The sequence below is a fragment of the Mobula birostris genome, chromosome 12, assembly GCF_030028105.1.
Source record: "Mobula birostris isolate sMobBir1 chromosome 12, sMobBir1.hap1, whole genome shotgun sequence".
Classification (NCBI taxonomy): domain Eukaryota; kingdom Metazoa; phylum Chordata; class Chondrichthyes; order Myliobatiformes; family Myliobatidae; genus Mobula; species Mobula birostris.
In genome coordinates, this window is record NC_092381.1 from 24459447 (window position 1) to 24477319 (window position 17873).

A 17873-nucleotide genomic window follows, 5' to 3' on the forward strand; every position below is an offset into this window, starting at 1 on the left:
AGAAACTTGTTATACTTCTGACGGGCTCTACTAAATAATTGGTTTCTAATGTCATGAAGCAATAGAACACTACAGCACAAGAACAAGCCCCTCAGCCCATCGAAACCCTGTTGAACTTTTAATCTGCCTAGTCCCATTGAACTGCACATGGGCCATAGACCTCCATACCTCTGCCATCCAGGTACCTATCTAAATTTCTCTTCAATGTGGAAATCAAACCTGCATCCATCAGACCTGCTGGCAGCTCATTCCACACTCTCACCACCCTCTGTCTGAAGAAGCTCCCCCCTATGTTCCCCTTAAACATTTCACCTTTCATCCTTAACCCATGACTTCTACTTGTAGTCCCACCCAACCGCAATGGAAAAAGCTTGCTTGCATTTACCTTATCTATAACCCTCATAATTTTGTATACTTCTATCAAATCTTCCCTCATCCACTTATGCTCTGGGGAATAAAGGCTTAACCTATTTAACTTTCCAGAATGCTGAGATCCTCAAGTCCCAGCAATATCTTTGTAAATTTTCTCTGCGCTTTTTCAAACTTACTGACATCTTTCCGGTAGGCAGGTGTCCAAAACTGCACGCAATACTCACACTTGTCTACATTAAATTCTCTCTGCCATTTTTCAGCCCTTTTTTCCAGCTGGTCCAGATATTGCTGCAAGCTTTGAGAGCCTTCCTTGTTGTCCGCTAGACCCCCAAACTTGGTGTCATGGGCAAATTTGTTGATCCAGTTTACAACATTATCCAGATAGTTGATATAGCTGATGAACAGCAACAGACCCAGCACCGATCCCTGCGGCACACCACTAGTCACAGGCCTCCAGTCAGAGAGACAACCATCTACTACCATTCTCTGGTTTCTCCCATGAAGCCAATATCTAGTCCAATTTACTACCTCATCCTGAATGCTAAGCGACTGAACCTTCTTGACTAACCTCCCATACTGGACCCTTTCGGAGGCCTTACTAAAGTCGATGGAGACAACATCCACTGCTTTGTCTTAATCAACATTCTTGGTAACTTCCTCAAAAAGCTCTATAAGATTGGTGAGACACAATCTACCATGCCTGAAGCCATGCTAACTATTCTTGATCAGTCCCTGTTTATCCAAGTACTTATACAGCAATCTGATTGCTTAGCCTACCAACCAGTAACTTGCCCACCACTGATGTCAGGTTCATTGGCCTATAAGTTCCCAGCTTAACCTTCGAGCCTTTCCTAAACAGCAAAACAACAATAGCTACCCTCCAATCCTCTGGCACATCACCTGTGGCTAAGGTATCTCTGCTATGGCCTCTGCAATGTCTGCACTAGTCTCCCACAGGATCCAAGGGAACACCTTGTCAGGCCCTGGGGTTTAATCCACTTTAATTCACCTCAAGACAGAAAACACCTCCTCTGTAACCTGTATAGGGACGCGATACAGGTAACCTCACTGCTGTTTTGTCTAACTTCAATAGACTCTGAGTACATCTCCCAAGTAAATACAAATGCAAACAATCCATTTAAGCTCTCCGCCATCTCTTTTGGGTCCAGGCTTGGATGACCACTCTGATCTTCAAAAGGATCAATTTTGTTCCTTGCTATCCTTTTGTTCTTAATATATTTGTAGAAGTCTTTGGGATTCTCCTTCTCCTTGTCTGCTGGAGCAACCTTATGTTTTCTTTTAGCCCTCTGAAATTCCTTCTCAAGTGTTCTCTTCTGTATCTCGTTTGCTCTTTCCTACTCATACCTGCTATGCAACTCCTCTTTCTTCTTAACCAGGGCTTCATTATCTCTTCAAAACCAAGAATCCATAAAATTGTTTTCCTTGCCTCTTATTTTGACAGGAACATACAAACTCTGTGATCTCAAAATTTCATTTTGAAGGTCTCCCACTTACCAAGTATGCCTTCCCCAGAAAACAACCTGTCACAACCCACACTAGCCAGATCCTTTATGATACCATCAACACTGGCCTTTCATCAATTTATGAATGAATGAATGAATGAAATTTATTTTGGTCAGTACAAACATAACAAAAAGCATCATTTTCAACAATGATTTCATAGGACAAAATTACAAGAAAAAAGCATAGATATCCTTTAAAACAGACCGGAAGGGTGTAGGCTGAAGCTACAGCTTATTACGCCTACTCCTCTTACTTATACAACAAAATATTTGGCGTCAATCATCACATCAAAACAAAAAAATTTCATAACCTTTTAACACAAAATCCAATTCCAAGTATCGTTTATTTACATTACTCCCATTCATTTTAAATCATGTGTTTTATACTTGTTCATTAAATTATTTTAAAATAATTTTTTAAACTTGTTAAGTGTGGTGCATGTTTTTAAATTCTCACTACAACTGTTCCATAGATTCACCCCTCTGACTAAAATACAATGATTTTTTACATTTGTTCTTATCCCTTGTTTTTGAAATATACATGTTCCTCTCAAATCATGTTGACTTCCTCTCATTTTAAACAACCTTTGGATACTTTGTGGTAGCTGTCCATTTTTTACTTTATACATAATTTGTATTATTTAAAAGTCTATGAAATCTCTGAATTTTAAAGTGTTTAGTTGAATAAATAGTGGATTGGTTGGCTCATAATAACTTGTCTTATTTACAATTCGTATGACTTTCTTTTGGAGTAGAAAAATTGAGTTTGTATTTGTTTTGTATGTATTTCCCCATACCTCTACATAGTAAGTCATGTACGGGACTATAAGTGAACAATATAATGTATACAAAGATTCCTGATTTAAGAAATCTTGTTTTTTGTACAGTATTGCAATAGATTTTGACATTTTTGCTTTGACATAATTTATATGTGGTTTCCAGCTTAATTTATTATCTGTTACCACCCTTAAAAAATTTTGTTTCAGATACCTTATCAATTTCAACATTATTTATTCTAAGTTTACTATACGAGTTTGGTACATGGTTTCCAAATATTATGAATTTAGTTTTACTTAAATTCAGTGATAATTTGTTAGTATCAAACCATTTCTTTATAATTTTTAGTTCTTTCTCTACTGTATCCAAAAGTTGTTTCAGATGTTCCCCACTACAAAATATAGTTGCATCATCAGCAAATAATATACATTTTAATGTCTGAGAGACCGTACATATATCGTTTATATACAAAATGAACAGCAATGGACCAAGCACTGAACCTTGTGGAACCCCACAAGTTACCCTCAAAAGTTTTGAATTCGAGTTGTTTATACGTACATACTGATACCTGTCTTCCAAATAACTACTTAACCAGTCATGTGCCACCCCTCTAATACCACATTTTATTAATAATAATTTCTGGTCAATGGTGTCAAATGCTTTTTTTAGATCTAGGAATAATCCCATTGTGTATTCATTTGTTTCTATAGCATTTGATATTTCTTCTATAAAATCTATTAATGCTATTGTAGTGGTTCTGTTTTTTCTGAAACCATATTGCTGTTCGCAGAGCATATTATGTTTTGTTATGAAATCATTTAATCTCCTTACGAACATTAGAACCTAAATAAATTTCAAATCTCAACCTGCGACCGGATCTATCCTTTTTCATAAATATCTTGAACTAATAGCACTTTGATCACTAGATGCAAACTGTTCCCCTACACAAGCTTCTGTCACCTGCCTTGTCTCATGGCCTATTTGGAGATCTAATATTGCACTCTCTCTAGTTGGAACTTCTATGTACTGGTTAAGGAAACTTTCCTGAACACATTTGACAAACTCTTTCCCATCCAGTCCTAGTCAATATGTGGAAAGTTAAAGTCACCTACTATCATAGCCAAATGTTTTTGTTGCAACAGTCTGCGATCGCTCTACAAATTTGCTCCTCTGAACTCCATGGAATGTTGGGTGGTCAATAATATGCCCTAACATGGCCATCCCTTTCTTATTCCTCGGTTCCACCCATATAATTCAGTAGATGAATCTCCGACCTGTCCTGTCTGAGCACTGCCGTGACCTTTTTCCCAATTAGTAATGCCACCCCTCTCCTTTTAAGCCCTCCCTCTCTATCATCAAAAACAACGGAACCCTGGGACACTGCAACTAAGTCTCACTAAGGGCTACATTGTCATAACTCCAAGTGTTGATCCATGCCCTGAACTCATCTGCCTTTCCTACAATACTCCTTGCATTGAAGTGTACACAACTCAGAACATGGTCCACTCTCCTGTCCTACCAAATTCTTCCTCCTTTAGTCCTTTACGTCTTCCACTTATCACCTCGCACCTTCTTACTTCATTGCCCCCCCCCAACACCTGAAACCACAGCACCCAAAGGAGACACGTGCGGTTACAGAGGGAATGTACAGACTCCTTACAGAGAGCAGCAGGAATTGAACCATGATCTTACAGTGGGCCGTTGCTCAGTCATCCAGCCCAAAATCTGACTGAGCCAAAAAATGGCACTGACGTGTTGCTTTTGTGTAATGAGTTGCCTCCAGATAATCCCCTCACCTCTGAATGTAGTCCCCGGGATGAGGTACGGAGCAGCAGTCAGATTTCACATCCTAAACCATTGATAATGGGCGGCACGATAGTGTCATGGGTAGCACAACACTTTGCAGTACAGGTGACCCGGGTTCAATTCCCGTTGCTGCCTATAAGGAGCTTGTATGTTCTCCCGGTTGCTCCCGTTCCTCCCCACAATCCAAAGACCTACTGATTGGTCGGTTAACTAATCGTTATAAATTGTCCAGTGCTTAGGCTCAGATTAAATAAGGGGATTTCTGGACAGCTCAGCACTGTGTATCAATCAAATAAGGTAAATAAAATAATGGAGAAAACAGATGTCCATTTAAAACCTCACATTGTAAATGAGTCGATAAGAGAATTGCCCTCTGTTAGCACTGATGTTTTGCTTGACGTTTGTGAATATAATGTACGTCACGTTTTGTTCTTTTCAGGTGTTCATTGTGTGTTTTACAGTCTTTGGAGGCCTCATGGCATTTAACTACAACCGTGACCTGAATGTCTGGGGAGTCCCTCTCATATTGGTGTCCTTTTTCGCCTATTTGGTGGCTCACTGCTTCTTGTCGGTGTTTGAGATGGTGGTCGATGTGCTCTTCATGTGTTATGCTATCGATCTAGCAACGAATGATGGGTCTGCAGAAAAGCCATACTTCATGGACAAGGAGTTGATGGTAAGTGGAAGGGGAGAGGGTGGGTACTGACCCTCTTGATCTTTGTAGTGGTAATTAATACTGTTACTCCTATGTCACTCCATTAGCCACTCCTACCTGGGAGGAGTTCACATATTGTACAAGCAGCATTATCAATAAAGCTAGATATCTGGCAAGGCTGGCATCCGGGTGTCTCTCAATAATGAACATAACAATCTTCACGTCTTTAACAAGAGAAAGACAGGAGTGGTGAGAGGGAAGGTTCATACGGCCCCATTTTGCATGTACTGGACGTTAACTTGTTATTCAATAATATAATGCAATGATACTTTATACTTTATACTTTATTGTCGCCAAACAATTGATACTAGAACGTACAATCATCATAGCGATATTTGATTCTGCGCTTCCCGCTCCCTGGATTACAAATCGATAGTAAATATTAACAATTTAAATTATAAATCATAAATAGAAAATGGAAAGTAAGGTAGTACAAAAAAACCCGAGATGCAGGTCCGGATATTTGGAGGGTACAGCCCAGATCCGGGTCAGGATCCGTTCAGCAGTCTTATCACAGTTAGTGTACGTGTTGGTATATATCTGTGGTGTACATCTGATGGACTGGTGGGGGGGGGCGGGGTGCTCAGTAGTGTAGTGGTCAGCACACTTTACAGTACCAGCGACCCTGGTTCAATTCCTGCCACTGTCTGTAAGGAATTTGTACCTTCTCCCATGACTGCGTGGGTTTCCTCCAGGTGCTTCAGTTTCCTCCCACAGTCCAAAGATGTACTGCCTGGAAGATTAATTGGTCATTGTAAATCGCTCTGTGATCAGGTTAGGATTGTATCTGATACTTTACTATTGCCCCTGGTGGGTTAAATGACTGTAAAAGACATGTTGAGGTGAGTTTAACAGATGTCATTCGTTAAGTAGCATAGCTAACGTTATTTAAACTAACTGGCTAGCTGCTAAGGAGCTAGTCTATTGATATCCTACTTGATGAGTCCAGACTCCCTGTAGACTTGCTTAAAGTTGTAATAGAATTAAAAAATGACTCCATGATAATATAATATAATTATGAATCTTGTGAATCTGATGTCTTGCAAAATTAACAAATTCATTGACACAGACCGCTGTGAGGTTGAGACTTCCGGCAAAATGCTCAAATCTGCCAAGCAAGCCACATCACAGTACAAGGAAAGTTTGCAAAGGAAATAGAAAAGCTAATTGCATTAGCATTTAGCTATTAGCATTGAGACTGCCAACAAAATACTCAATGAGGAATATATATATAGTAAATAGTTTCAATATGTGATCAAATAAATTTTTGTTTTCTTTCATAATCAAATGTCCTGCACACATACACCCTTGGAGGTCAACCGGGGGGGGGGGGTGCGGGGGGAGCGATATGGGGTTGCAGTGCGGGGGGGGGTGCTACCTCCCTGAAATGAGTTTTTGCAAGGTGGGATGTCTGGTGTCAGAGGATTGGTGAGTGGTCTGGCTCAAAGAGCTGGAAGGGCCTATTCTGAGCTATATCTTGATAAGTAAATAAATGGTCTCATTGTAGCAATCTTAGTGCCACGCTTTCAGCTCAGTTGAAGTCCACTTCCCCCAGTAATCTAAAATTGAAAGTGGTGGTAGGTCAGGCAGCATCTGTGGAGAGGGAAGTGTACTCAACAGTCGAATCAATGACCTTTGATCTGAACGAGGAAACATTAGAAATAAGGTGAGTTGTAGGGGGGAGGGAGGGCGGTGAGGGTCAGGAGAACCTTGGGGAATACTGCAAATGGATAAAGACCAGCAGGGGATGAATGTTGCCAGTGGCTGTGGTGCCTGCTGAGAGACGGTGGTGAAGGTTTGTAAATCGCAGCTGATCCATCTGGAGATATAAACGTACAAGGTGAATGAAAGCAGAGGATTAAGATCTAAAGATTAAAGATTAGTTTTATTTGTCACATGTACATCAAAACATACAGTGAAATAGGTCATTTTCTGTCAATGACCAACACAGACTGAGAATTATGCTGGGACCGCGACACTTCTGGCACCAAGCATTCCCACAACACTAGTCCTAAACCGTATGCCTTTAGTATGTGGGAAGAAACCAGAGCAACAAGAGGGAACGCATGCGGTCACGGAGAGAACATACAGAATCTCACAAGCAGCAGCAGGAATTGAACCCTCAGCACTTGCTCTGTAGCGCATTGCACTCTCTGCTACAAAACCATGCAGCCCTCATGAGGAGGGGGAGGGAAAAAGTAGTGAGTAACGCCGGAAGTGCTGGAATTCAGAAATAGAGTACTTAGCAGAGCTGGTGACATCTGTGGCAGATGAAGAATGGAGTTAATGTTAAAAAATACTTCAGAACTTTTAACAGAGAGAGCTTTTGGCGCATTGGCCTTCAGGGCATTGGGTACAGGAGTTGGGATGCTATGCTGAAGTTGAATAAAATGTTGGTGAGGCCAAATCTGGAGTATTATGTCAGTTCCGGTCACTCATCTACAAGAAAGACGTCTGTAAGACTGCAAGACCATAAGACAGAAGAGCAGGTTTAGGCCATTTGGCCCATTGAGTCCGCTTTACTATTCCATCACGGCTAATTTATTATCCCTCGGAAACCTGCCTCCTCCTGCTTTCTTCCCATAACCTTTGACACCCATACAAATCAAGAATCTATCAGCTTCCACTTTAAATATACCCAGTGACTCAGCCTCCACAGTCACAGTATTTAACAGATTCATCAGCCTCTGGCTAAAGTAAAAACTAATGCTTGTCCTTCTATTCTGGGGCTGTGTTCCCTGGTCCGAGAAATTCCCACTATAGTAAGCACCCTCTCTACACCCATTCTTATAAACTTTTATTAACTCTTTCATTCCTGGGACCCTACATTAGAACATAAGAAATAGGAGCAGGAGTAGGCCATCTGGCCTGCCAAGCCTGCTCCGCCATTCAATAAGATCATGGCTGATTTGACCGTGACTCATTTCCACCTACCTGCCTTTTCCCCATAACCTTTAATTCTCCTACTTTGCAGAAATCTATCCAACCTTGTCTTAACTATATTTACTGAGGTAGCCTCCACTGCTTCATTGGAGGGGTGGGGGGGGGGGCAGAGAATTCCACAGATTCACTGCTCTGGGAAAAGCAGTTTCTCCTCATCTCCATCCTAAATCTACTCCCCTGAATCTTGAGGCTATGTCCCCTGGTTCTACCAGTGGAAACAACTTTCCTGCCTCTATCTTATCTATCCCTTTCATAATTTTATATGTTTCTACAAGATCTCCTCTCATTCCTCTGAATTCCAGTGAGTACAGTCCCAGGCGACTCAATCTCTCCTCATAGTCTAACCCCCTCATCTCTGGAATCAACCTGGTGAACCTCCTCTGCACCGTCTCCAAAGCCAGTATATCCTTCCTCAAGTAAGGAGACCAGAACTGCACACAGTACTCCAGGTGCAGCCTCACCAGTACCCTGTATAGTTGCAGCATAGCCTTCTGCTCTTAAATTCAATCCCTCTAGCAATGAAGACCAACATTCCGTTTGTCTTCTTGATAACCTGCTGTACCTGCAAACCAGCCTTTTGTGCTTCATGCGCAAACACTCCCAAGTCCCTCTGCACAGAAGCATGCTGCAATTTTTACCATTTAAATAATAATCTGATCTTCCACTTTTCCTTCCTAAGTGAGTGACCTAGCATTTACCGACATTGTACTCCATCTGCCAAACCCTTGCCCACTCACTTGACCTATCTATATCTCTAGGCAGGCTCTCCATATCTTCTGCACAATTTGCTTTTCCACTCAATTTAGTGTCATCAACATACTTAGATACACTAAAATTGATCCCCTCTTCCAGATCGTTAATGTATATCATGAAAAGTTGCGGGCCCAGCACCAACCTCTGCAGCACACCGCTCACCACTGATGCTAACCAGAGTAACACCCATGTATTCCAACTCTCTGCTTTCTATTAGTTAACCAATCCTCTATCCATGTTAATACATCACCCCCAACTCTATGCATCCTTATTTTATGGATAAGTCTTTTATGTGGCACCTTATCAAACACCTTCATGAAATCCAAGTAAATAATGTCCATCTGTTCCTCTCTATCCAGTGCGCTCGTTATATCCTCAAAGGACTTCAGTAAGCTTGTCAAACAGGACCTGCCTTTGCTGAATCCATGCTACGTCTGTCTGAACTCCTTCTTCTAGTGAACCCCTCTGGATCCTCACCAATGCCAGCATATTCTTTCTCAGATAGGGTGCTGAAAACTGCTCCAAGTGCAGTCTGACCAATGTCTTATAAAGCCTTCGCATTACATCCTTGCTTTTATATCCTAGTTTTCTCTAAGTGAATACTAACATTACATTTGCCCTCCTTACCATCAACTCATCCTGCAGGTTAGCCTTTAGTGAGTCCTGCGCAAGGACTCCCCAGTCCCTTTGCACCTTGGATTTTTTGAATTTTCTCCCCTTTTACACCTTTATTTGTTCTACCAAAGTGCATGACCGTACGCTTCCCTACACTATATTCCATCTGCCAATTTTTTGCCCGTTCTACTGATCTGTCTAAAACTCTGTAGATTCCCTGCTTCCTTGATGCTACCTGCTCCTCCTCCTGTCTTTGTATCATCTGTAAACTTGACCATAAAGCCATTCATCATCCAAATCATTGATATATAATGGCTCCAACACTGACCGCATGGAACACCACTAGTCATCGGCAGCCAACCAGAAAAGGCTCTTTTATTCCCACGCTTTGCCCACTGCCAGTCAGCCAACCTTCTATCCATGCTGGTATTATTTCTGTAATACCATGGGGTCTTATCATGTTAAACTGCCTCATGTGTGGCACCTTGTCAAAGAGCTCCTGAAAGCCCAAGTAAACAACATTCACTGACTTTCTTTTGACTACTCTGCCTGTTATTTCCTCAAAGAATTCCAAAAGATTTGTCATCCAAGGTCTCCCCTTAACAAAACCATGCTGATGTTGGCCATAATAATAGACTCTAACATCTTTCCAACCACTGAAGTCAGGCTAACTGGCCTATATTTCCTTTCTTCTACCTCCCTCCCTTCTTAAAGAGTGGAGCGAAATTTACAGTTTTCCAGTCATCAGGAACCACTCCAGAACCTAGTGATTCTTGAAAGATCACTGAAAATTTTTTTGGATCGTAACAAACAGAGCGACATGGGAGCTGAATTCTGAAGGAAGGCAGTTTTTTTAAAAAACTTCAAGTGCAGGAAGGATGAGACTGCACAGGCGCGTGACGTAGACAGGACAGCGCGGAGAGTTTAAAAAGAAGACCACCCTATACAGCGGGCAGCAGAGTGAGTGGTAGCAGAGTGTAGGGCTTTGGCTTCAACCGGGCTTCATCGGTAACGGGAAGAGGCTAGAGCAAAGCACCAACTCTTTTTTTTTCCCCTTGGTGAATCAGCCCAGACAGACAGGAACAGCAGGGCTAACACAGCTAATGGTACGAGTTAACAGTTTAAAAAGTTCGTCTGTTTGGCAAGGTAAGTGGATGAGTAGATTTATTTTTCCTGTTTCATTCCTGTAGAATTAGATAGCATGCCTGCAGGGTTAGTGCTTTGTTCAGAGTGTCAGATGTGGGAATCCTGGGAGACCTCCAGCCTCCCTGATGGCCACATCTGCACCAGGTGCACTGAGCTGCAGCTCCTCAGAGACCATGTTAGGGATCTGGAGCAGCAGCTTGATGACCTACTGCTTATCAGGGAAAGTGAAGAGATGATAGACAGGAGCTACAGGGAGGTAGTCATCCCTAGGCTACAGGGGTCAGAAAACTAGGTGACTGTCAGGAGAGGGAAGGAAAATGCCCGGATAGTGGAGGGCACCTCTGTGGCTGTCACCCTCAGCAACAAATAACTTGTTCTGGATGCTGTTGAGGGGGATGACCTGACAGGGGACGCCCACGGTGACCGGGTCTCTGGCACTGAGCCTGGCGCTGTTGCGCAGGAGGGAAGGAGGGAGAAGAGGAATGCGGTAGTCATAGGGGATTCCATAGTCAGGAGAACAGACAGGAGATTCTGTGAGCCTGACAGAGATACCTGCATGGTGTGTTGCCTCCCAGGTGCCAGGGTACAGGATGTCTTGGATCGGGTCCAGAATATTCTGAAGGTAGAGGGCGAGCAGCCAGTTGTCTTGGTACATGTTGGTACCAATGACATAGATAGGAGAAGGGAGGAGGTCCTGAAGAGAGATTTCCGGGAGTTAGGAAGGAAGCTGAGAAGCAGGACCTCCAGGGTAGTAACCTCGGGATTGCTACCTGTGCCACGTGCTAGCAAGGGCAAGAATAGTCGGATCAGGCAGATGAATGCATGGCTGAGAGACTGGTGCAGGGGGCAGGGCTTCAGATTCTTGGATCACTGGGATCTCTTCTGGGGGAAGTATGACCTGTTCAAAATGGACAGGTTACACCTGAACCCGAAGGGGACCAATATCCTGGTGGGAAGGTTTAATAGAGCTGTTAGGGAGGGTTTAAACTAATTTGGCAGGGGAATGGGAACCGGAATGATAGAGCGGAGGAAGGGGAAAACAAATAAATCTAAGATAGTGAGCAGTAAAGATGTCAGGAAAGACAGGCAGGTGATGGGGCAAATTTGTAGCCATTGGAATGAGTTGCAGTGCAATAAAGTTGCAGTGCAATCAAAGCGAAAGGTACCAAATACTGGTCTTAAGGTGTTATACTTAAATGCACACAGCATAAGGAATAAGGTGGATGATCTTGTCATACAGCTACAGATTGGCAGGTATGATATTGTGGCCATCACGGAGACGTGGCTAAAGGATGCATGTCTCTGGGAGCTGAACGTCCAAGGATACACGGTGTATCGGAAGGATAGGAAGGTAGGCAGAGGGGAAGGCGTGGCTTTATTGGTAAGAAATGATATCAGATCATTAGAAAGAGGTGACATAGGATTGGAAGGCGCAGAATCTTTATGGGTTGAGCTAAGAAATTGCAGGGGTAAAAGGACCCTGATGGCAGTTATTTATAGGCCTCCAAACAGCTGCAGTGATGTGGACTACAAATTACAACAGAAAATAGAAAAGGCTTGTCAGCAGGGCAGTATTATGATAATTGTGGGAGATTTTAACATGCGAGTGGATTGGGAAAATCAGGTTGGCACTGGATCTCAAGAGAGAGAATTTGTGGAATGTCTGTGAGATGGCTTTTTGGAACAGCTTGTTGTTGAGCCCACTAGGGGATCGGCTGTACTGGATTGGGTATTGTGTAATGAACTGGAGGTAATTAGAGAGATTGAGGTGAAGGAACCCTTAGGAGGCAGTGATCATAACATGATTGAGTTCACTGTGACATTTGAAAAAGAGAAGCTGAAATCTGATGTGTTGGTATTTCAGTGGAGTAAAGGAAATTATAGTGGCATGGGAGAGGAACTGGCCAAAGTTGACTGGAAAGGTACACTGGCGGGAAAGACAGCAGAGCAGCAGTGGCTGGAGTTTATACGAGAAGTGAGGAAGGTGCAAGACAGGTATATTCCAAAAAAGAAGAAATTTTCGAACGGAGAAAGGATGCAACCGTGGCTGACAAGAGAAGTCAAAGCCAAAGTTAAAGCAAATTAGAGGGCATACAAGAAAGCAAAAATTATTGGGAAGACAGAGGATTGGGAAGTTTTTAAAAGCTTACAAAAGGAAACTAAGAAGGTCAATAAGAGGGAAAAGATTAACTATGAAAGGAAGCTAGCAAATAATATCGAAGAGGATACTAAAAGCTTTTTCAAGTAAAAGACAGGTGAGAGTAGATATTGGACCGATAGAAAATGATGCTGGAGAAATTGTAATGGGAGATAAGGAGATGGTAGAGGAACTGAACGAGTATCTTGCATCAGTCTTCACTAAGGAAGACATCAGCAGTATACCGGACACTCAAGGGCGGCAGGGAAGAGAAGTGTGCGCAGTCACAATTATGACAGAGAAAGTACTCAGGAAGCTGAATAGTCTAAAGGTAGATAAATCTCCCGGACCAGATGGAATGCACCCTTGTGTTCTGAAGGAAGTAGCTGTGGAGATTGCGGAAGCATTAGCGATGATCTTTCAAAAGTCAATAGATTCTGGCATGATTCCGGAGGACTAGTAGATTGCAAATGTCACTCTGCTATTTAAGAAGGGGGCAAGGAAGCAAAAAGGAAATTATAGACCTGTTAGCTTGACATCAGTGGTTGGGAAGTTGTTGGAGTCGATTGTCAAGGATGAGGTTACAGAGTACCTGGAAGTATATGACAAGATAGGCAGAACTCAGCATGGTTTCCTTAAAGGAAAATCCTGCCTGACAAACCTATTACAATTTTTTGAGGAAATTACAAGTAGGCTAGACAAGGGAGACGCAGTGGATGTTGTATATTTAGGTTTTCAGAAGGCCTTTGACAAGGTGCCACACATGAGGCTACTTAACAAGATAAGAGCCCATGGAATTATGGGAAAGTTACGTACATGGATAGAGCGTTGGCTGATTGGCAGGAAACAGAGAGTGGGAATAAAGGGATCCTATTCTGGTTGGCTGCCGGTTACCAGTGGTGTTCCACTTGGGTCCGTGTTGGGGCCGCTTCTTTTTACGTTGTACATCAACAATTTGGATTATGGAATAGATGGCTTTGTGGCTAAGTTTGCTGATGATATTAAGATAGGTGGAGGGGCCGGTAGTGCTGAGGAACAGAGAGTCTGCAGAGAGACTTGGATAGATTGGAAGAATGGGCAAAGAAGTGGCAAATGAAGTACAATCTTGGAAAGTGTATGGTTATGCACTTTGGCAGAAGAAATAAACGGGCAGACTATTACTTAAGTGGGGAGAGAATTCAAAGTTCTGAGATGCAATGGGACTTGGGAGTCCTCGTACAGGATACCCTTAAGGTTAACCTCCAGGCTGAGTCGGTGGCGAAGAAGGCGAATGCAATGTTGGCATTCATTTCTAGAGGAATAGAGTATAGGAGCAGGGATGTGATGTTGAGGCTCTATTATGCGCTGGTGAGACCTCACTTGGAGTACTGTGGGCAGTTTTGGTATCCTTATTTAAGAAAGGATGTTCTGACATTGGAGAGGGTACAGAGAAGATTCACTAGAATTATTCCGGGAATGAGAGGGTTAACATATGAGGAATGTTTGTCCCCTCTTGGACTCTTGTCCTTGAGTTTAGGAGAATGAGGGGGGACTTCATAGAAACATTTCGAATGTTGGAAGGCATGGACAGAGTGGATGTGGCAAAGTTGTTTCCCATGATGGAGGAGTCTAGTACGAGAGGGCATGACTTAAGGATTGAAGGGCGCCCATTCAGAACAGAGATGTGAAGAAATTTTTTTAGCCATAGGGTGGTGAATCTATGGAATTTGTTGCCACGGGCGGCAGTGGAGGCCAAGTCATTGGGTGTATTTAAGGCAGAGATTGATAGGTATCTGAGTAGCCAGGGCATCAAAGGTTATGGTGAGAAGGCAGGGGAGTGGGACTAAATGGGAGAATGGATCAGCTCATGATAAAATGGTGGAGCAGACTCGATGGGCCAAATGGGCGACTTCTGCTCCTTTGTCTTATGGTCTTATGGAAAATGCCTCCACAATCTTTTCAGCTACCTCTTACAGAATCTTGGAGTGTAGTCCATCTGGTCTAGGTGACTTAGCTACCTTCAGCCTTTTCAGCTTCCCAAGAACCTTCTGCTTAGTAACAGCAATTACACTCACTTCTGTCCCCTGGCGTACTGTCTTCAGTCTTCATCAGTGAAGACTGACACAAAGGACTTATTCAATTCGTCAGCCATATCCTTGTCCCAATTACTGCCCTTCTATTTTCTTTTATTCTTTATATATCTGAAAAGCTTTTTGGATCCTCTTTTAGTTTATTAGATAGTTTAATATTTCATCTTTTCTCTCCTAATTGCTTTATATCTCCATAGCTCAGGCCACTCCAATACACAGACAGAGCAACGACCCTTCTTATAATTCTTCTGCCTTATCAAAGAGCATCCTACAAACAACTTCTCATTTAGAAATAATCTATGATTAGCAGATTATCAGTAGCAACCTTGTTACGTCCACTTTTAATTACTTTGATTCAGAAAGAGTAAATTTGGAAAACACTAGTTTCCATTTCTTCCACCACCTGGCAAGACCTAACTCATTTGTTTTGTCTACTTGTCCACTGTGCTTCACTTGTTTTAGCTGGCTCGTACACAGATTTTCAGTTTCTTCAGGATCTAATCCACAGAAATTTTGGAGATCGCATGAATTGAAATAGGTTAGGGTAAATAAAGTCCAAAAGGAACACCAGACTTCAGAACACTCACTAATGCTGGTATAATAATTATTTAAAAAGTATTATTAATATGACATGGAAAGAAATTCTATTTGAAATGGCAGATGTAGATTAGTCTACTGTCTAACTGACAATGTAGATTAGTTAAACAATGTGAATTTTGGAAGGTTCCGTTTTAGTCATTATTAATGAAACGGGGTTGAAAGCAATTGTATTCATCCACACAGTGAAAAGTTTATTGTTCACAGCAATATGCAATTACTGTTGCAACAAACAGCATTAAATCAAAATGGTTACAAAAATGGAAGGAAAATTATAAAGTTATAAAATATACATAATTTTATATTTTATGTCAGTATGTGTAATAATAATAAGCTTTTTATTAATAAAAGGTAGATTAACTTGCATGATAATATATAATCATTATGGAAAAAATTGCAGTGGCACTTGGCACACAAGCATCTAAGATTTTAAGTTGCCATTGCAAGACGCTTAGGAAAGTACGTTGCATGTTGAGGGAAATGGTTTTTTTCACAACAGTTTGGGTAATCATGTTTTAACTTTACGGACCTCATCACACAACAAGGACTAGTAACAACTGGTACTGTCACGGTTGTGGTTTCATTTGTTGGATTAGGGGTAAGGGGAAGTTCTCAGGCAGCAAAGTAACTGGAATGCCGTTAATGCTAACTGGATCACATGCTAATTGATTGTCTTGTTTTTGATTCGTATTCACGGCAGCATTCCATTCACAGTGAAGCTGTATTTGAGTGAGAAGCCCTTTGCTGTCTGAAGCAGGACCTGTAAAAGTGTGACTTCCTGTATCACTACCCCAACAGTACCATCCTTTCCCCATATTACTGTAAGCCGGTCATGATTATCCTCAAACATCTTGCAAAATTTTGTTTAGCTTCTTCAGAAATTCACATAGCCATTTGATCTTCTTCATTCAGTCTTTTATTACCATGACATCTGATGGGATCCAAATAGATTCTCTTGTGAATGTTGTGAATAGTTCATCTGTAATCACCCTAACTTAATTCTTTGCATTTGTCCAGGTGAATATTCAATTGGACTGTCATGGTCAATCAATAATATTGGAGAATCTTTAACAGGTCAACAACAGTATTCCAACACCGATCATTTTTGAATACCTAGAAATGAACACCAAGTGCAGTTTCTGCACTTAACTAAGATCTGATAACTGATGTATTTCCCACATGTAACTTTTCAATCTCCCACTTTCTTCCCAGAAGATCTGGCAAGGAACACAGTTCCCATCTTCCTGTCTTTCCCATTGTCTCTAAATCTGCTTTAACCTTTCCCTTTTTAACCTCCAGGTAGCTACCCCTTTTTCTATGGAGGCACGTACTCATGTGTCCACATCACTAACAATTAACTGAAAAACAGAACTAAGAATATCATCATCCCAATCCAGACCATCCCTTTGACAATGTTTTCTGCGAACCTCAGCCACAAAAGGACATCGACTTTTCCCAAAGCATTTAAGTTGGTTAATATGATGCCAACCCAACTTGTCAGGAGCAACCTGGGTTCGATATACTGATGGACTGACTCTGTCAATAATGTCACGTGGCACTACATATCTCCAAGATGTAAAGGGATCTTGCTGATCATTATCTTCAATTCCCTGGGTTTAGATGGCACATCTGCTGTTTTTTTTTTCATCCCATATGATATTCTATGACACAATAGGGTTCCTCAAATAAAATTCAGGCTGTAACCTTAAATTTCATCGGGAATGTCCTAATCGATTTGGTAAAAGTATCCATTATCACCAGGGTATATTGCAATCCACTGGGAGTTAAGGGTAAAGGTTCCACAAAATCAATCTGCAAAATGGTCCATGGTCCTCTATGAGCCTTCGTTATGTCCACTTTTGATTACTGCGTTCCAGAAAGAGTTAATTCAAATAACCGCAGCCTCCACTCCTTCTGCCACCTGGCAAGAACTAAGGCATTTGTTTTGTCTATTTGTCACTGACCTAAAGTTATTCCAGCTGGCTGTTCTGCAGGTTTTCAATTTCTTCAGGCCTACAATAGTTCTGTGAGGATGACGGTATCAAGTCAGTTTAAGCACCAGGGCCTAGATGCTTCTGAGAAGGATTTTATAATGTAGACTGGGCTAGATGTGCCTTTGCCATGTTTGGATCCAGTTCCCAGATTGATGACAGTTTTATTCAGAGGTGGAGGGGGTCAGTAATTTTTAATTCCTTGCCGTTATATCAAAGGGTCTGTCCTTAGACCAGCACGTGCCATTATAAAACACGTCTACTTTCTCAGAAGTTTCCTTAGTGGAGAGTATCCTGATTGACGGTATAGATACACCAGTGCCCGAGATCAGAAAAGGCTACAGAAAGTGATGGATACAGCGCAGTCCATCATAAGCAAAGCCCTCTCCACAAATGAGTGCATTTACAAGGAGTGCTACCACAAGAAAA

The 17873-nt window shown here is 41.9% G+C and overlaps 1 protein-coding gene across 2 annotated transcripts in view; it reads left to right on the top strand.

Annotated features, from left to right (window-relative positions):
- LOC140205797 (choline transporter-like protein 3) overlaps positions 1 to 17873 on the top strand; it is a 159434-nt gene that overhangs the window by 131954 nt on the left and 9607 nt on the right. For both annotated transcript variants that reach the window (XM_072273486.1, XM_072273487.1), the window contains exon 14: positions 4918 to 5154. In XM_072273486.1, the coding sequence (XP_072129587.1) occupies positions 4918 to 5154 (237 nt within the window). The remainder of the gene's footprint in view (positions 1 to 4917; positions 5155 to 17873) is intronic.